The sequence below is a fragment of the Molothrus aeneus genome, chromosome 16 (genome assembly GCF_037042795.1).
Source record: "Molothrus aeneus isolate 106 chromosome 16, BPBGC_Maene_1.0, whole genome shotgun sequence".
Taxonomy (NCBI): domain Eukaryota; kingdom Metazoa; phylum Chordata; class Aves; order Passeriformes; family Icteridae; genus Molothrus; species Molothrus aeneus.
Window position 1 is genome coordinate 16,449,478 of NC_089661.1, and position 17,297 is coordinate 16,466,774.

At 41.1% G+C, this 17,297-nt stretch overlaps 2 protein-coding genes across 4 annotated transcripts in view; both read left to right on the forward strand.

Moving 5' to 3' along the window:
• Nucleotides 1–2,529, forward strand: part of IL21R (interleukin 21 receptor) — a 21,022-nt gene extending 18,493 nt beyond the window's left edge. For all 3 annotated transcript variants that reach the window (XM_066560638.1, XM_066560637.1, XM_066560639.1), the window contains 2 exons: nucleotides 112–193; nucleotides 688–2,529. In XM_066560638.1, the coding sequence (XP_066416735.1) occupies nucleotides 112–193; nucleotides 688–1,602 (997 nt within the window). In that variant the 3' untranslated portion in view covers nucleotides 1,603–2,529. The remainder of the gene's footprint in view (nucleotides 1–111; nucleotides 194–687) is intronic.
• Nucleotides 2,382–16,870, forward strand: LOC136563327 (interleukin-9 receptor-like). Its single transcript, XM_066560640.1, has 10 exons — nucleotides 2,382–2,463; nucleotides 9,528–9,583; nucleotides 10,460–10,550; nucleotides 10,944–11,052; nucleotides 12,312–12,505; nucleotides 13,196–13,341; nucleotides 13,657–13,831; nucleotides 14,067–14,181; nucleotides 15,207–15,291; nucleotides 15,779–16,870. The coding sequence occupies exons 3-10, from the start codon at nucleotides 10,472–10,474 to the stop codon at nucleotides 16,316–16,318; spliced, it is 1,443 nt and encodes a 480-aa protein (XP_066416737.1). The 5' UTR covers nucleotides 2,382–2,463; nucleotides 9,528–9,583; nucleotides 10,460–10,471; the 3' UTR covers nucleotides 16,319–16,870.
• Nucleotides 16,871–17,297: the final 427 nt, after the last annotated feature.

The window sequence follows — 17,297 nt, forward strand, 5'->3', positions numbered from 1 at the left end:
ACTCACAAGGCTGGGCAAGTGATTCCAATTGCTTGAAATGGATCTAGAGATGCCTTGATTTGCATTTGTAATGTGTGATTAACCCCAAAGCCTTTCTCTTTTCTCTTCCAGCTTGTGGAAGAAGATGGCTTGGATCCCAGACCCTGCTCCCTTTTTCAAACCTCTTTACATGGCTCATAATGGAGATTTTAAGGTATAAATGGGCTACTCAAGTGAGTGGAGTACATGACAAACTACAAGGCCATCATGCTGTCCTGAGCAAGGGATTTTCATTAGGGCAGTAGAAGGAGAAATCTATTTCAAAGGAATGCCAAACATCTCCAGATATAAGAATCAGAGCTTTCCAGTATCTGTTCAGTGCCATGAAAATCTTTATGTTACATCCAAACTCTTTATTCTCTGTAAGTGCTGTCTCAATGTGTGAGCTGAGTTCATGGGATTTCTGAAGCCTGGGATCCTGTTGGGAGTGTCAGAGGAAGCTCTCAGAGCTGATTATTTTCAATTACTTCAATTAATTCTCCTGCAGTTGCCCATGTCTCATAATAACAGCATCCTCCTGTTATATTGGAGGAGTCAGTGAATTTAATTTTTGCCTCCAAAAGTGTAAGAAATTTGGTTATTTCTGTGGAACCTCAAACCTTGTGATGCTAACCTAACCTCTCTCTCTCTGTGTTTCTTTTTCTGCAGAAGTGGGTTGGTGCATCCCATATGAAAATGACCTTTGATTTCTTTGAATGGGGAATAGTCCTTCCAGAAGTCCTAGAAGTTTACACCATGCATCCTTCCAACAGCACACCACAGGAAGAGCTGCATGAGCTAAGAAAGAATCTGCCTTGCAAGCCCTGTGTGTCTTGCCTGACTACCCCAGGTCATGGTAGCCAGTCACTGTGGTGCAGTGTAAACAGTAGTGGTGGGACTGAGGACCAGTCATATGGGCACTTGTCAATTGATACAGTGACTGTGGCTGATGAATTTACATCTTGTAACTGCCAGTGCAGCTGTAATCATGTGTACAGGGAACATGACCATACCAACAAGGAAGATGATAGTGCTGGAGAACCCGGTTACCCCAAGGTTAATCTTGATGAGGAAGACGGAAAGATATCCAGTGACTTACATTTGGCTGATCTGAGTACACAGGACAAAATACTTGCTTCAGGCTCTGTGTCCACAGACCACCTGAGGAGCACAAGTGTCCCAGTCAACCAGCAAGGAGAAAGGGAAGTGGAAGGAGGGGTGGGGAGCATCCTAGAAGCCCTTTGCTTGCAGCCTTATCAGTGGGATTTGGAAAATCCAGGTTCTCTACCTTCTCCTGATGGTGAAAGTGTTTCCTACAGTGAAGGCTCCTATGATTTCTTCCCTCAGAATACAAAGCCTGGTGACAGTTATCCTTTGATCTGTGTAGATTTGGACACCATTGACAGTGGCTTTGTGGACTCAGACTGTGGAAGTCCAGTTGACTCTGAATTTGGGCAAAACAGTCAGACCATTTGTGGGTCCATCCCTCTTGAGCAAGAGGGGCAAGACTTTACACGGAGCTACGTCAAGCAATGGGTCTCCTGCCGCTCTGAGAGCCCTATCAGTGGGACACAGACACACTAAGGACTGGATGAGTGTGGGGCCTTTTTCATAGTGTGCCAGGAGCAAACTGCTAGCAAAATTCAGAAGAGAAAGAAAGTTTACTTTGTGTAAGCTCTATTGCATAAATTGACACCTGTTAGGTCCACAGAAATATACCTGTTTCTATTCCCACTTATCCTATTAATGTCTCAAATTTGTTGTGATTGATTGTTCCTGAGTTTTGTTGGGTTTTGGTTTTTTTTAGAATCATAGATCAACCCTCCCTTGATGTCAAAAAAAAAGTTAGAAAAAAGCAACTGTACCTTGAAAATGATCCTTTGGCTTATATAGATATGAAAAATTTTTTTGCCTTAATCTTATAAAGAGTACAGAACTTTATTTTCCCTGGTGTTCTCACATGACTTAAGAGTTTGGCTGCACATGGAACCTTAGAATCACAACTCATGGCAAGCATGTTTGCTACGTTATAGTTCCCCTACCTTTCCAAACAACATGTGATGTTACTTTTCCTTCTACTATCTTTGGCTCTTTAAACTCAGCTGTAATAGTCTGTTAATTACAGACTGGCTCCAGACCGGTCCATGGGGATCAAAACTAATTCTTATGAAATCATTGCAGAAATGTGTGTACTAGAGACCGAGCACAACTCAGGTTTCAGAAAGATTTTCCAGGTGGAGTCTGCAAATGAAAAGACTTCAAAATATATATAATTCTAAACAAGCTCTCACTACTTGGCTTTTCTATTGAGTCAGACTCTCTCCCTGCACTTCTCAAGCATTTTAATTGAGCAGCTTTTAGAATTTTGCCACAATTATCGAAACATTGTCTTACCTGCATATGCCTGCCACTTCTGCCTTGGACTTGCTCTGCTGCAGTTAACAGGTCAGTAGCACAAATTTTGAGCAATTTCTGCTAGCTAATAAAGCCTGTTATGAAACTGCACTGTAACCTTGAATCCATTTTTCTCTCTGGCATCTCCATATCTCTGATTTGTTCAGGATACATGTCTTAAAAAGTCACTGAAGAGTAATACTGAAATTGAATGTGAAGACCTTCATCTTACATAGACATAGTGCTACTAACCCATAGACTGCTTGGCTCCAGAAGGTCGTATCTTGAGAGAACCTTTGTGGTGAATGATGCATGTTTGCAGTGTAGTAATAATCTGTTGTTGCTGTGATACCAATAAACTCCCTTCCCTCACCCCTTTCTCTTACCTGAGACTATAGGCAACCCCAAGCTCCCTCAACTGGAGAGAGCACTGTAGTAAGTAGAAGCTGTTTTTTTCACAGGTGAGCACTGGGACAGTACTGCATTGCATCCACATCCTCTGGTTTGATTGTTCAGATCTGCCATGGTATTTGCTGTGTTGATTTTGGACCTAAATGACTTAGTTTTGTCCATGTAGTTATTACTCCCCCAGTACATCCCTAGCTCAGTGGCTTCCTGGGTACTTCTCTAAGATATATTAGCTTCTTTGGTTTCTTCCCTCCTTATTTTCTATTTTTCTTGTCATGTGCTGTGATAAGTCATGGGAGTAGTTGTCTTCATGTGCTGATGCATGCTCCCTGCTGCTACTGATCCCTCACATGCCCTCCACAAGGCAGCAGAGAATCCAGCAGAGAATCACCCCAGCTTCACTGCCCTGAAGACCTGACTGCCCCACACTATCCTATGAGGGCAGCTTGCATTGTGATCATGTTGATGCAAATGTGCACTGGACAGAAGCATTTCTGGTGGTCTCAGCACAGTCTTCTGCAGCTTCATCTTGCAGCTCTTTTCACTTCAGAAGCTACACTGTGGTAACTGACCCCAGGCTGCTTAAAGGAGAAACTTGCTTGTTTTTCTGGGCCCTTTACATCTCAGTCCTGTGTGCTCTGTTTCCATTTGTATTGATAGCCACAGAACTGCTGAAGAAACTGTTTCTGTTACTGGAACACTATCTGGCTGTACATCTGATAGATGGTGGTGGTTTGGTGTTATGTTGGGCTGGAAATTATCTCTGCTCACCCTAGGAGGCAGACTTCATGAACAAGTGTGTGACACAAGGGTATTAAAATAATGGAAGTTGTTTCCTTTGAAGCAATGTATAACAATTAAGCTTTTGGTCAGGGAGTTGTCACTGTGAATGTGGAGGGGATTGAGGTGGGGGGTTTTCAGTGCCTCTTATGAGCAAACTGCAAATGTCCCTGATCTAGCAGTTCTGATTTGGAATTTTTTTTTCCCCCAGGAACAATAGGGTCAAAAAGCAAGTATTGGGAGAAGCACCACAATCCAGTCTGATATACCAGTTTGGAAATGTCCATCTCCATTTCTGCATGGCCCCTGCCTCCCTGTCTCTTGGCCCCAGAAGCTGATACTGACAGACTGTTAGTCTGTTCTTTGACTGCTTCTCTCTCTCTGTTCTCTCACTAGACCCATGTACAGGACTGACTTGATGGATTCCTGGCTGTAACACTGCCATTGCATCATTGCTGCTGGGCATGGGAAGATCTGTTCCTTATACACTCTAGGATCAGGACAAGGAAGCACTGCAATGGTTGTTTGCCTTTGCTTCCAGAGCTGCCCTTTGAGCACAGTGCAGCAATCAGCTGTGGAAGAAGTACAGGGCAGGGAAGCTCAGGGATGCTGCAGGGGTCTGAGCACATTTGGGCACAGGTCTTGGCTGGAAGCAGTTTAGCCCCACATCCAACAGGGCTAGGAAATGGCTTTAGGTCACTTAGAAAGTTATTTTGTTGACCTATTTATCTAAAAGTTGCAAGCAGACACTTTTCTATTCAGCAAATTACTTGCCCCTTTAAATGTTAACCCTTTAGCAGAAATTCCTGTTTCTCCATAACTAATGAGAAGTTACATATATAGCTACTTTAACTCAATCTGATAATCAGAGCAGTTTTTCATTGGTTATTGAGATTATCTTTAAATCAGGCACAGTAAGCTCTGTTTTATTATGCCACTGCTGCTACTGCCTGATCATCAAACCACACAGCTTAAACTATCAAGGGACAGAAGCAGGGTGAAAAGTGACATTTCTTTTTTGCTGGTAAGACAGTTTACCATATTTCTGTTCTATGCATTCCAGTATGTAATGTTAGGGGACGTCTACTGAGCACGTCTACTGTGGAATTCTATATTGTTTCTTGAACTAGGAGCCTGAAGACCAGAAGTGTCTTTGCACTTTTGTTCTGGTAGTTTGCTGAGCACAAAACACCACTGTTGCAATAATTCTGATGGATTGTGCTTGAAAGAAGGGCCATCTTGAACAAGGTACTCCTCTCTGACTGCAAGAGATGAATGTAAAGGAATCCAGCCAAAATAGTCCTTAGTGTTTGGGACTTTGCAGACATGAGCATACTTTTTATATGTGTATATATATGTGTGTGTGTGTGTATGAATATTGCTTTATTGCAATCATCATTTGAAGCAGCTTTCTTTCTGGGATCCAAGTATATCACATCTAAAAGTACGTGGCTGTTTGTGGGCATCAAATTATTGGGAAAATGGCTCTCTAAAGATGAAGAGAGAAAAAGGCTTGTTATATGGGGTTCTCTTGGATAATCTGTGCAGATAAGAAAATCCAACTACCTTTTCCTTATTCCCCAGGATAAGTCTCATGCAACCCTGTTGTGCACATTTGATGTGTTTCTGTCAAACGTGTGCTTAGAGGCCTAGATATTCAGAAGGTAGATAAGGTATCACTAATTTTTCTTTAAGGACCTACAAAAGTATTTTCTTATAGGCAGGGATGATTGTTTGCAGTGGGTACCCCTCCGATTACACATACTAGCATGACAGATTGCTCTGGAGACTCTGCACTTTGGGTAATCTTAGTGGATGAAGGGGTGTACCTGTTGGTACAGACATGCTATTGCCTGTCACTGTTTTACTTTGTAGGTGCTAGTCAGTGTCTTATCTTTAGTGCTTGTTAGTGCTGCCTCTGGAAGAGACGTAAGCAAAGGAAGGGATTATGGCCACAGGAGAGCAAGTCATTTATGACTAATTGCTAAAATGTAAGGAATGGAAACTGAGCATTCAAGGGTGCAGATCTGCTGTGTCTGCTCCCACTGTGCACCACTCATTGTATCATAGAATTCTGGAATAGCTTCATCTGGAAGGGATCTTCAAACCCTCTGCCATGGGCAGCAACAGCTTCTACTAGACCAGGTTGCTGCAAGCCCCGCTCAACCTGACCTGGAACACCTCCAGGGATGGGGTAGGAATGTCTTTTCTGGACCACTTGTGCCAATGTCTAATTGCCCTCACAGGGAAAAATTTCTGCACAATACCCCATATAACCCTGGCCTCTTCTTATTGGAAGCCATACCCCCTTGCCCCATCACTACATGCCCATCTCCAGCTTTCTTATTGCTCTTTTATGTATTGGAAGGGACTCTAAGTTCTCCCTGGATCCTTCTCTTCTCCAAGATGAACAAGCCCAGCTCTCATCCTGTCTCCATAGCAGAGGGACTCCAGTTCTCTGATCATCTCTTTGGCCTCCTCCAGATTTGCTCTAGCACCTCCACGCCCTTCTTATGTTGAGGACCCCAGAACTGGACACAGTACTGCAAGTGGGGGTCTCACAAAAGCAGAGTAGAGAGGTAGAATCCTCTCCCTTAATCTGCTGGTCATGCTGCTTTTGATGCAGCCCAGGATACAACGGGCTTTCTGGGCTGCAAACATGCATTGCTAGACCTTGTCAAGTGTCTTATCAATATCAGAATCTTGCTCTGGGAGCGAGAACAAGCAAAACACATTTTGAAAGAGTCCAGAGCCACTGCCAAATCAGAGCCTGAAGTTTCTGACTTTCTCTGAGATTTAGGTGAGTATACAAGATCATGTGAATGAGCTGCAAGAAGAAAAATTTACATTGATTAAGCAACATACCTTATAAAAATGTTGATGTCAGAAGTGGAATAAAGCCTAGAACTCCCAGCTGTCTGCTATGGGCTGGCATATAATATCATATGTATCAGAGGATACCCCAAGCATATTGAAGAATCTTATGCACGTATCTCCATGCAAAATCCTTACTTCATGTTTTATCAGGCTTTTGTAAACTGATCTTACTTGTAGCCATCCAAGAGTCAGAGACACAAAAATCCTTTTTTATGTCCATCCATTTGAGCCCATTACATTTATCTACACATTTCTTCTATCTCTTTTCTCTATCTCATCAAACATAAGTTTCTTGTCCCCACTTTTAAAGTCACTGACAGCTTCTTCTTGTCTTCCTGTCATCTCTCACTTCCCCATCTAGACCTTAACTCTATGATGTTAGAGTTATGTTTAACTAGATCATTAAATCTACTTCTCCCAATCATCCTCCATACTACTGCTTACACATTGAAGGTGCTGCTTACAATTCTCTTGGGCCACATCAACCTTATTCCTCAAGTCTCCCTGTAAAGCTCTGCTTTACAGAGTTTCTGAAACCTAGATGATATCTAGGCTACCCACATGCTGAGACTGTGTTGTCAACTGCTTGCACTACTTCCTCTCTCAGTGGTATCTGTCAAATAATTTATTTTACCTTATAAATTCTTATGAGAAAATGTTATTGTTTTATTATATATTCAACTGGACCCCAAATCTGGGGGTAAATCCCAGAATATTAATTTCTGGTGATAGATTTAGCAATAGCAGTCAGTCATCTGTCTTTCTGTTAATAAGAAGTTGAAAGCATTTGGAAAATCTGTGTTGTACAAATTCTGGTTAAAATTACTTAAAATTGCTTTTGGGAAGTGTAGACAGGAACCACAGGAGGGGAGGGGAAAGGCACAGATACAAGGCCTCATTTCCTTGAGCAGATAACAGGCAGAATTCTGCCCTGGAAACATACAGAAAGGATGGAAACACCATTGGAACCAACTTGAGACCACTTTGGAAATCGAGGTCATTACCACCTCCTGGTGCTGATAGACTGCTGGCAGCATACCTGATGTATCATTTCAGGGCATCGTCTCAGAAATTTTGTCTCTTCCTGCAGAGTGAAGGTGGTTCTCCTTTCTTTCTTTGTAGTTCTCATACAGCTTTTCTGCCTTCACCCACAACTTTGCAGTGCTGCAGAAACTGGACATTAGAACACAAGAAAGCAGCAAGTAGTCTGGTCCCCAAGACATCCAGCTAAGAAGTTGATTTTTCTTCCACTGCTAGAAGCTGCTGTAATTCTACCTGCACTGCTAGTACTGGGCTTCCCTCTGAGCTAATAGGAGGACTACAAGTCTTGCATACGTTTAGGCGAGAGGTTTCAGCAATAAAGATGGCTCCCCTTTGTAAAAATTCTTCATTTCTGTCTAATTGTATCTACCTTCAGTGTCCAACTACCGGACTCTTTCCATATTTCTCTCGTAGATTTAAAAAATAAGAAAATACTTTTCTCCTACCTGAAATCATCTTCTCATGTAAGGTACTTATGGCTGGTGTGAAATGACTACTTAGCCTTTCCTTTGGCTAAGTTAAAAATATTTACTTGGTCTATAACTGTTGATTTCTGAGTAAAGTTATCCAGGACTAAATCATTCACATCTCCCTTTTCAGAAGCATTTTCATATTGACAACAATTTTTTTATTTAAAGCATTGATTCCAACAGAAGAAATTAATAGTGTTTCTAATGCTACATGTAGCTGCAATAACTTTTCTTTTAATTTATATGTATCCACAGTCTGTATGTTAGCTCCTCTAATTGTATTAATGTACTGCAGAATCTCATTCAGCTGGTTATGTGCTACTTCTTGAAATTATTTTCTGGTAAGTCTTTCAGAATTCAGTGCTCCGTGACCTAATTATGACTAACGTTTATGGCTTCTAACACAAAAATTTGCATTTAAACATGCTGTATTTGCTTCCAGGAGAGCCAGAGAGCCAGAAATGTCTAACACATTTCAAATGTTGCAGAACTGAACAAAGAACTTCTTGCGTGGGAGTGGGGGGAGTTTATCAAATTAGTAGCAACTACCTGGAAACATTCTGTCCTGGTTTACTTATCTTGACCTAAGTTTGTTTGCTTATGTGCCTGAACACAACTTCTTGTAAGCACATGAATAATTCTACTTAATGCAGCTCTCTCTATTTCATATTTAGTCAGAATTACTGTATTTATCACAGGGACCATAAGCAAACCTGATTAGAATGATAAGCACAAGAGGCCTCCCAGCCTCCCTGCTAAAATCAGCTAATGGTGACACTTCCTCTAAACAACCCCCACCCTGAAGAAAGTCTGCAGCAAAACAGGGTATTTTTTAAAAACCTGTAACTGAAGAGGTGGTGAAATGAAAGCCAGAAATACTCCTTTTCTCTTGATTAGTTTCTGAAACATTGTAATTATTTTACAATTTAATTCAGACAAGGGGAACTATAGTCAGGCATAATCACATGCAAGAAGTTATACATGGATGCAGTTGTCTAGCTTTGTGAAATTCATGACTGGAAGGATATTCTTGGTTATGGATCAGGTCGCTTAATCTCTTCAGTAAAACAATCCTAATGATTACTATATCACAGCCCTTGCTAAGCATAGGGTTTTTCTCGCACACTTCTATTCAAGACTGCTTCAGATCCTTTGTTGGTTAGAAATCATAATATTATTCTAAAGTCGGGCTATATACACTTGGTCCTGTGCTAATGCTGTACTTATTTTTTCTCCTATCCTGACACTCCTTCCCTTTTCCCCAGCTTCTTCTGAAAGAGAGAGATCAGAATCTCTGGCAAGTTTTGTTTGGTATTGTTTTTTCTTTTTTTTCTTATAATAACTAACCCAAGCTCTTTTGAGACTGAACATTCCACCCTCTTGTTACCCCAGTTGTAAAGCTCTGTTCAGTGTCTGTGCTAGTCAAGTAGTGCAAACATTGTTCCTTCAATATTGTTTTTAACTTTCAAGAAACTGTTTTTGTTTATACTGATTAGTGGTCTCTGTCTACAAACTCACTCTAAGTTTTCTGGGTTTCAGGCTCTTTGGAGCAGCCGTCTCCTTGCAGTGGCGTTGGGCTCATTTGCTGTGCTCAGGTAACAGCAAATAAACTGGAAACATCTTTTTTAAACACCACATATTGCTACATAGATCAGGTCCATATTCTTCATATTACATGTTGCCAAAAAATCATCAAATCAGAAACTTTTAGTGAAAAAGTGTAATTTTAAATTAAAACTTCATCAGGAGACAATTCCGAGAATTGAATTTTTGGTTAAAAAGAAAGAGAGTGAGCCCACAATAACCTTGTAGAGATGTAGAGTCCCATATTGTGGAAGATGTTCTTCAAACATCCTTGCATAAGCCTTCAGTGAATTGGGATAATGACTAGGCCCTAAGTATTCTATATCTCCCAATGAGTGCTTTGACCAGGATCATATCAGTTATTCTCTGTGTCCGTTTTCTGAATACGCAGAAATAACGTTGCTCCGGGAGGCCTGTGAGCTGCAAATGTCTGGAGGCTGAGAATGCTCAGAGAGAAGCATGGATGCTCTATTACTATGATTCTCTCTAAGCATCTGGTTTTGACTATGGTCAGAAACAGGATTTGGGAAAACATAAACATTGGTTCCAACCCACTGTGGCTCTCTCTCTGCTGCTCTTCAATTGTCACAAACCAGATGACAAAAATGCAGGAAGAAAGAAAGATAGAACACCCACACCTTCTCCCACCCTTGATAAAATTGCAGGAATTGTAGATTTCCTTTCAGGCAGGTGGTGCTTTAGTGCAAAGTACTATTTACTGCTATGAGAAGAACAGTTCCTATAGAAGAAATTATATAGCTGAGTTGGTGCCCTCTCTGACAGATTCAGGATCAGCTTTTGTCAGGCTGGCAGAAGTATGCAGCTAACGCTTCAACCCACTGGTAGAAATACCAACAAAACTGGTCTGAATTATTATTCTGTTCTAGATACTATCTGGAATGGGAGGAGTTGTGTGGCATTTGGGGCTCCAGCTGTGCATTGCTGCTGCGCTGCTCTTTGGTGGAGGAAGAGGGAGAGGTAAGAGGAGATCTGGAATAGGTCCACTGCACAAAGACAGGCACACATCTGTGCTCATTTTTCATTCACAGACCCTTTGGTATGGAATCCAAGGTCTTGTGACTACCCTGTCCCAGGAGCCAGTACAGCTGGCTGACAATGCCAGGCCTAGGGGACTGAGCCAGGACAACCTGGGCACCAGAAAAAGTGTAGCCACTGCCCAAGGTCCCTGCCCTATGATCTTACACTCATCTCATGCAGTGAAGTGTGTTACAACAGAGTAAGAACATGATGAGGAAGATCTGATGCAGTGTCAGCAAAGGAAGTACTAGCAAGTAATGCATTTATTTAGTGTGCTGAGCAAGGCATCATCCACTGATATATGAATCCAGTTCTGGTCTCCTTCCTCTGCAGAGCTCTCTGGCAGCCTAAGCTGCCTGAATAACTACATGACTACCGTGAGCTGCATGTGGGTAACGGAGAAGCCCATGGGCAATGGACCTTTCCACCTGCATTTCACCAAGTAAGAGCTGCACGCCAAGAGCTGTCTGTGGTAGCCCCAGCGCTGGCTTGGACAGGACAGAACTGAGAAGCAGAGATGGAGCCCAGCTGTGGGCTTTACTCCCTCCACAGCAGGAGACCTGTGGCACAGTAGCTCTGCCACCCTATCACCCCAGGCCTCAGAAGCTGCTCTCTCCTGTGGTACAACAGCCTCAGGGGCCACAGCAGTCAAGTGCACATGGCTGCATGGTCTCCTGTCAGCTGTGGGCTCTCCATCTGTTCAGTGAACCATTCTGGCAGGCATCTCAGAGCAGAAAACCTTTCCTTCCTGGCCTCTGGGTCCCCATGACCTGGGAACTTCCAGAGCCCATCCTATGTAAAGCTGTCTAATCAACTTCTAATAATTTATTTCCTTTTTGCCTAGAAATTAAACACCTAATGGTTTAATGTACATTATATATATAAATACAAGTCATAATCTTTAATAAGAGATTTAGAATATTATCTGAATAGTTAAATAGATTTAGAATATTATCTGAATAATTTTTCCTCTAATAGAAGATATCAGGTGAATAGTTTGCTAATTGATAGGGTAACTTGAGTTTAATGTATTTAGGTTATGTAGAAACATTGACTTGACCACCAGTAACTATTATATGATGGTAAGCCACTCTGAGTTAGATGCCTTATATTCTGCTACGGTTAAGTAAAAAATAGCCTAACTCTTATTAATACTAGGTTTTAAATCTATGGAAAGATGGGCAAGCTGATAAACTGTGATATCCCAGTTTCCTGTGGGATCACATGCAATGTGAAAAAATTGCTAACAAATGGCTAAACCACAAAAAGGCAAAGCATCTTTGAACATACTTTGCTGTCAGTAGTGGTTTGTTTGTAGTGAAAGAGGACTTAATGTACAGCTTATTGTTACCTTTGTGCTATGCACTTGTAACCAACTGTCCATCCACTCTTTCCCCCAACCCACCTGTGTTCCTGCAGTGACAGCAGCTCTCTCACTTTCAGAGGGAGTAGGGAACAGCTACCAGATGCTATGTGCAGCTTCCGTGAGATCTGGTGCTCTCAGCAGTAAGGTTATAAAGGTGTCTTCTTCCTATCCAGCCCTGCCATCCATCCAGCCAGCTGGTTTGCTTGCTGTCTGCACTAAAGAGGTTCATGGTCTTCCAGAGTGTGGTGCTGTGCTAAGGTGCCACATATGCATAAACTGAAAAGCACTTAAATTGTATGACTTAAAAGAAACTTTCAGCTTTTTTATTCTTCTAGCCTCTGGTCAAAGGGCCACAACGCCAGCTGCAAACTGACTGCCACAGAGAGCATGCAGAATCAGTACCACTGCACAATTCATCTAGCCAGCCAGATCTTGGAAACAGATGGTTATAGAGTCTCTCTCCAGGGAAACTTCTTTGGATGTAATCAGACATACATGGCCTTTCTAGAGTACAATCCCCGCAAGCACAGTAAGTATGAACCAGGACAGCTGAGAGCTGAGGCTCTGCCCAGCAGCTTCAGGATAGGTCTGATATGCTGCCTAACAAAGGATGTCTCAAAGATAGCAGGGGAAAACAATGAAAACAATCAAGTCTGCCCATCCCCAGAGATTGCACTGTGTGAACTGCACCAGTAAGGATGCAGTCGCTGAGTCTCTCCATCCTGACTTTTCCCAGACTTCAGAGGGGCTGGCTCTGGAGCACCATTCAACAATACTTCTCATCTGCATCATGTTTTCTTGTGCCCTGGGTAATTTGCAATTGGATTGCTTCAATTATTTGTTCGTTTTGTTGTTTTATTTTTCTCTAAGAAATTATGTAATGAGGAGTCGTAGATTTTAACGGAGGGTCCCATGGCCTGGTACCAGGGAGAAATTCTCAAAACCTGTCCGTATTTGTGGTATGTTGTAAGGGCAGAAAGTGATATCCAGAGTGGTTCTTTGCTTGCAAGATTAACCCTAGAGACTACTGGAGTTATCCTTAATTTATGTCAGATCTGTAGCTGTTCTGATGCTGTAAGCTAACTTGGTCTACTGCTAGTGTTAGTATCCCTCTTTAGACTCAGCTTTATTTCCATTATTTCAGTCACCCTAATACCATGCATTTTCTTTTCTGGTGTCCCAAACACTGTGAAAAAAACCTCACCTCCTCTATTTGTAGTAAAACTTGATCCACCTTTGAACATCCAGAGCAATGCCACTGCCAGCAAGTGCCAGATATGGTGGAGTGTGTGGAATGTGCCTTGGTACCTCGCTGAAATTCTCCAATATGAGTTGCAGTATAAGGAGTACAGCATGTCCTGGGAGGTAACTGGATGAGGCATACAGTGATCCTACCTTTTTCTTCGGGTACAATGGCCTTGCCACTGAGCTCCACCAGCTGGCTTAAGATGGCCTTTCTGGTTTCCCATACTAAGGCTGAGAGATTTTACATTAAACATCAATACTGAAGTTCAATAACTCTCCTTCTTATGAACCCTGCATCATTATTCAGGCCCTCTTCTTGCATCTAAAAAAAGAAAACATGGAAAAGAGAAGGGAAAAACCAACAAAAAAAGAGTATTTAAAAGACCATCCTTTTGCCCAATCTCATTAACAGCAATGCTTTGTAATACTTTGCAGGTTGCAATGAACAAGACACTGCCCAGTTCACTTCCACGAGTAGAAATTGAAGCCACAGAGCTTCGCAGTGGCATTGCTTATGCTGCAAGAGTTCGCTGCAAAGTTTCTGAAAATGAGAATTCATACCACAGTCAATGGAGTGAGTGGAGCCAGACGACAGTGTTAAAAAGAGCAGGTACAAAGAATATTCATCTCATTTCGTTTCTTTTAATGTCCATGTTAAAAAAAAAAAAAAAAAAGGTAAAAGGAAGCTTTTCAAATCAGAGCTAGCTTTCTTCAAGTATTCATAGCCAAATTATTTTCCTTAAGGCCTTTAGCTGCCTGTTTCATTTGCAATCCTTGGTTATTTGGGGTTCTATCTTGACTTCCAGACTTTTTATTAAAAAATTTTGTGCTGATTCTTTTTCTAGATGTCCCCAAAGTTTCGGAAAAGATTCTAAATATCAAAACTATGCAGTACTTGTTCATTCCTCTGAGTTTTGGCACTCTACTCTATTTATTCTGGAACTGCAAGCTTTCCTCAAGGTATGTGATTTTCAATAAGTTCCCCTTGATCTTTATGGCCTGAAAAGGGTAAATCAAGAGTCATTACATTATTTTTTCTTCCTGTTTCTGCTGCACAGACTCAGTAATTTCCAAAAGGTCTTCTGACAATCTTGGAATGTGACATGTTCCTTGGCTGATGATAGCTAATGACACACTATACAGTCCTTAAGGAGACCAAAATACCTTTGAGACTCCCAAATTTGGCTGAAGTCCAAGGATGATGGTATCTTAAAGTTAAAGAAATTTAAGCACATGGAAATATTTGAAGTTTCATGTAGATAAATTAAAAGTGCAAGTACACAGCAACCCATAAAGGCTGTTAAACTAATGTCAATGCTAAGCTACATGTGATATTCCTGGCAGGAGTCAGTAAGTAAAATACCAATAAAGGCAAAATAAACTGACTCTGATTCATTTGAGACCAAGTTGCACAGAGAAAAAAGTGGTTTCAGAACCTTGGTTCAAAAATCCTCTGCAGTTTTTTATTCTGGCAGAGGATAGGTACCTCTTTCTTTTTTACCTTGACATATATTATTATGCTCCATATACACATCTTTCGTAGAGAAACAGAACACATTATGTCCACATGATAAAATATTTTTATAGGATAGACTCCAATAAAGGGGCAAGAATGTCTGGCAGAATTTCTCTGTTTAAATGTAATGAAACCAGAACTCTTTAAAATACTTTCAGAAACAGTGGTTTAGATCAAGTAAGCTGATAAACAAATGCTTAAATAGCTCAGTGTATATAATGAGTAATAGACAAGTATATTAAGTTTGTGACATAGTCCAAATGAACTTATGAGACTGTGCTTCAGGTTAGAAACATTAAATGCATGCACAGGTGGCAGAAAAATAATTGCACGAGAAGTCAGAAATTATGATGAGTGGGCTTCTTGTGCAATCTTACTAACAAAGTGGGCTGGGGTTCATCTAGCCAGTATCATGGAGACGGAGCACAGAAAAACTCTATTTTTTTGAAGTGGTGTTTTCTCACTTTAGGGCAAAAAGCCTCGCCTGCTTTAACAGTCCCACGCCAGCTGCTTTCTTTCAGCCACTCTATAGTTTGCACAATGGGAATTTTAAGGTAAGAAATAAATTTCATTTCTTTCTTATGACCCTCCGTTTATGAGAGGAGGATTTTTTTCTGGGATTAATAATTCTAGCTCCTGAGCAGAGTTACTGATAAATGATTCTGATCTTCTTAAAAGGTTATAGTTTCTCATTTTGCTGCTTCCACATACTAGTTAACCACCAGAGCTTCTGTCCAGCCTCTTGCTCCTTAGAAGTGGAACTCCTTCAGTGGCTCCCAGCTCAGAGTGAATGCAAAAGGTGCACCTTTTCCAAACCAAAGTGATACCAGCAGCTTGCATTATATTCTAGTGGTGTAATCTTGTAAAAATTCTTGTAAAAATTTGTGAAATTAGCTGCTAGGTTTTTACCCTGTTATTCTAACTTTACCTGTTGGATTTGCACTAAACATCTGGGTTATTGTGCCAAAGCTATATAAAGAAAGAAAAGTTATTTTGGAGTAACTATGCAAAATGACCCCAACTTATTGATGCTTTCATTAGGACTGGGTTGGACTGAATGAGGCTTGTAGCCAGCTTGAAAGAGAAGAGGCCAGCAACTCAAGCAAAGTGAATGCAGATAGAGTTTTTGATCTAAACACCCAAGAACTGATTTCCCAAATCTCATTGGAACCTACAGGAAGTACAGATGTGGTTACTGCAGAAGAAAACTTTGCATTTGCCTCAGGTCCAAGCCAGCAGTATGTCCCCATCAGGTACATAAGAGCAGAAGAGATAAAGATGTGGCCAGGAATATTGTTTGCACCAAACCATGCTGATGATACTGTTGGCCCGAAATTCTCTGAAATAATTAAAGACAACCTTGAGAGCCCTAGTGTTGGAAGGAATTATCCCTCTCACTCACAGCATGGAAAAGATGACTTTCTTATGCTTCGAGAATCTTTGGGGATAAAAGATGTGTTATTCAGTGGTAGTGACTATTGTACTTTGTGTGACAATGATACCACAGGAGGTTTGATTTCCGCTGAACTACTGAAGCTTTCTAATCACAATAATCATGTTAAACATCAGAAAGATCAGTGACCTTCCCTGAAGAATACTGCCTACAAAGTTCCTTGTGCTCTCCTATCACCTCCCAAGCAGCACAAATGGTGACTGTGCAGACAGTTTCAAACATGTATCATTTTAAAACACATCCTCAATTGCTGTACTTCAGAAGAAGATTGTGACTAAGTTCCCTGTCCAGCAAATACTACCCCTACAGGCATTCCCTAAATTAACCTTCTGGCTGCTGTGTCGAGACACCCTTCCCAAAAAGTGTGCTAAACTGTTGTGAGCAGTCTTTATCTGTAAGAAAAACAGGAACAGGTAGAGGAGTTAACATCTGATTTGTGTGATGCCACAGGAGGTGATAGCAGTGATTAGTTTTCAGTGTTGTAAGCAAAGGGCTTTTCTGATACCTGAAAAATATCCCATTTCTGGTTCTTGGTGCTTTTTAACTTACAGAAACTATATTCAAGGGTGCTTCTATAACTCCGCTACAATCTAATGGCAAGAGAAGTACATGATGTTGCTGTCATTAACAGTTACTGTTATTTCCCCAGAATGAGAAAATCAGTAAAACAATGCCACATACCAGGAGGATGTTGGTGATCCCGAACTTTTAGACCCCATAGCGCGGTTTGATGTATTGTCCCAAATTTCAAATCTTCAGAATCTGAGGGACGCTTTTTGAAATTGTCAGATCAATTGTATCTTAGATTCATCAGTTCTTGGCAGACAAGAACCTCGCAGACATGGTGAGTTCCCCCTTTCTTATGAACGTCTGCACAGAAATATAACCATTTTCATAAAATCTTGTTTTGTTAATAAGGTATTCTGTACCAGCTGTATTAGCAAAATGAGAATGGGAACAATTATATTCAGATATGAGTAAGGAGAAGCAGGTCAGGCTTCTATGGAAGGGAGAGTGCATTAAGGGAGTTTTCATTAATAGAGAAGCAAAAGAAAACTGAGATTGAATGTAGTCAGAAATTATTTGAGAGAAATGAAAAGTCAAAGA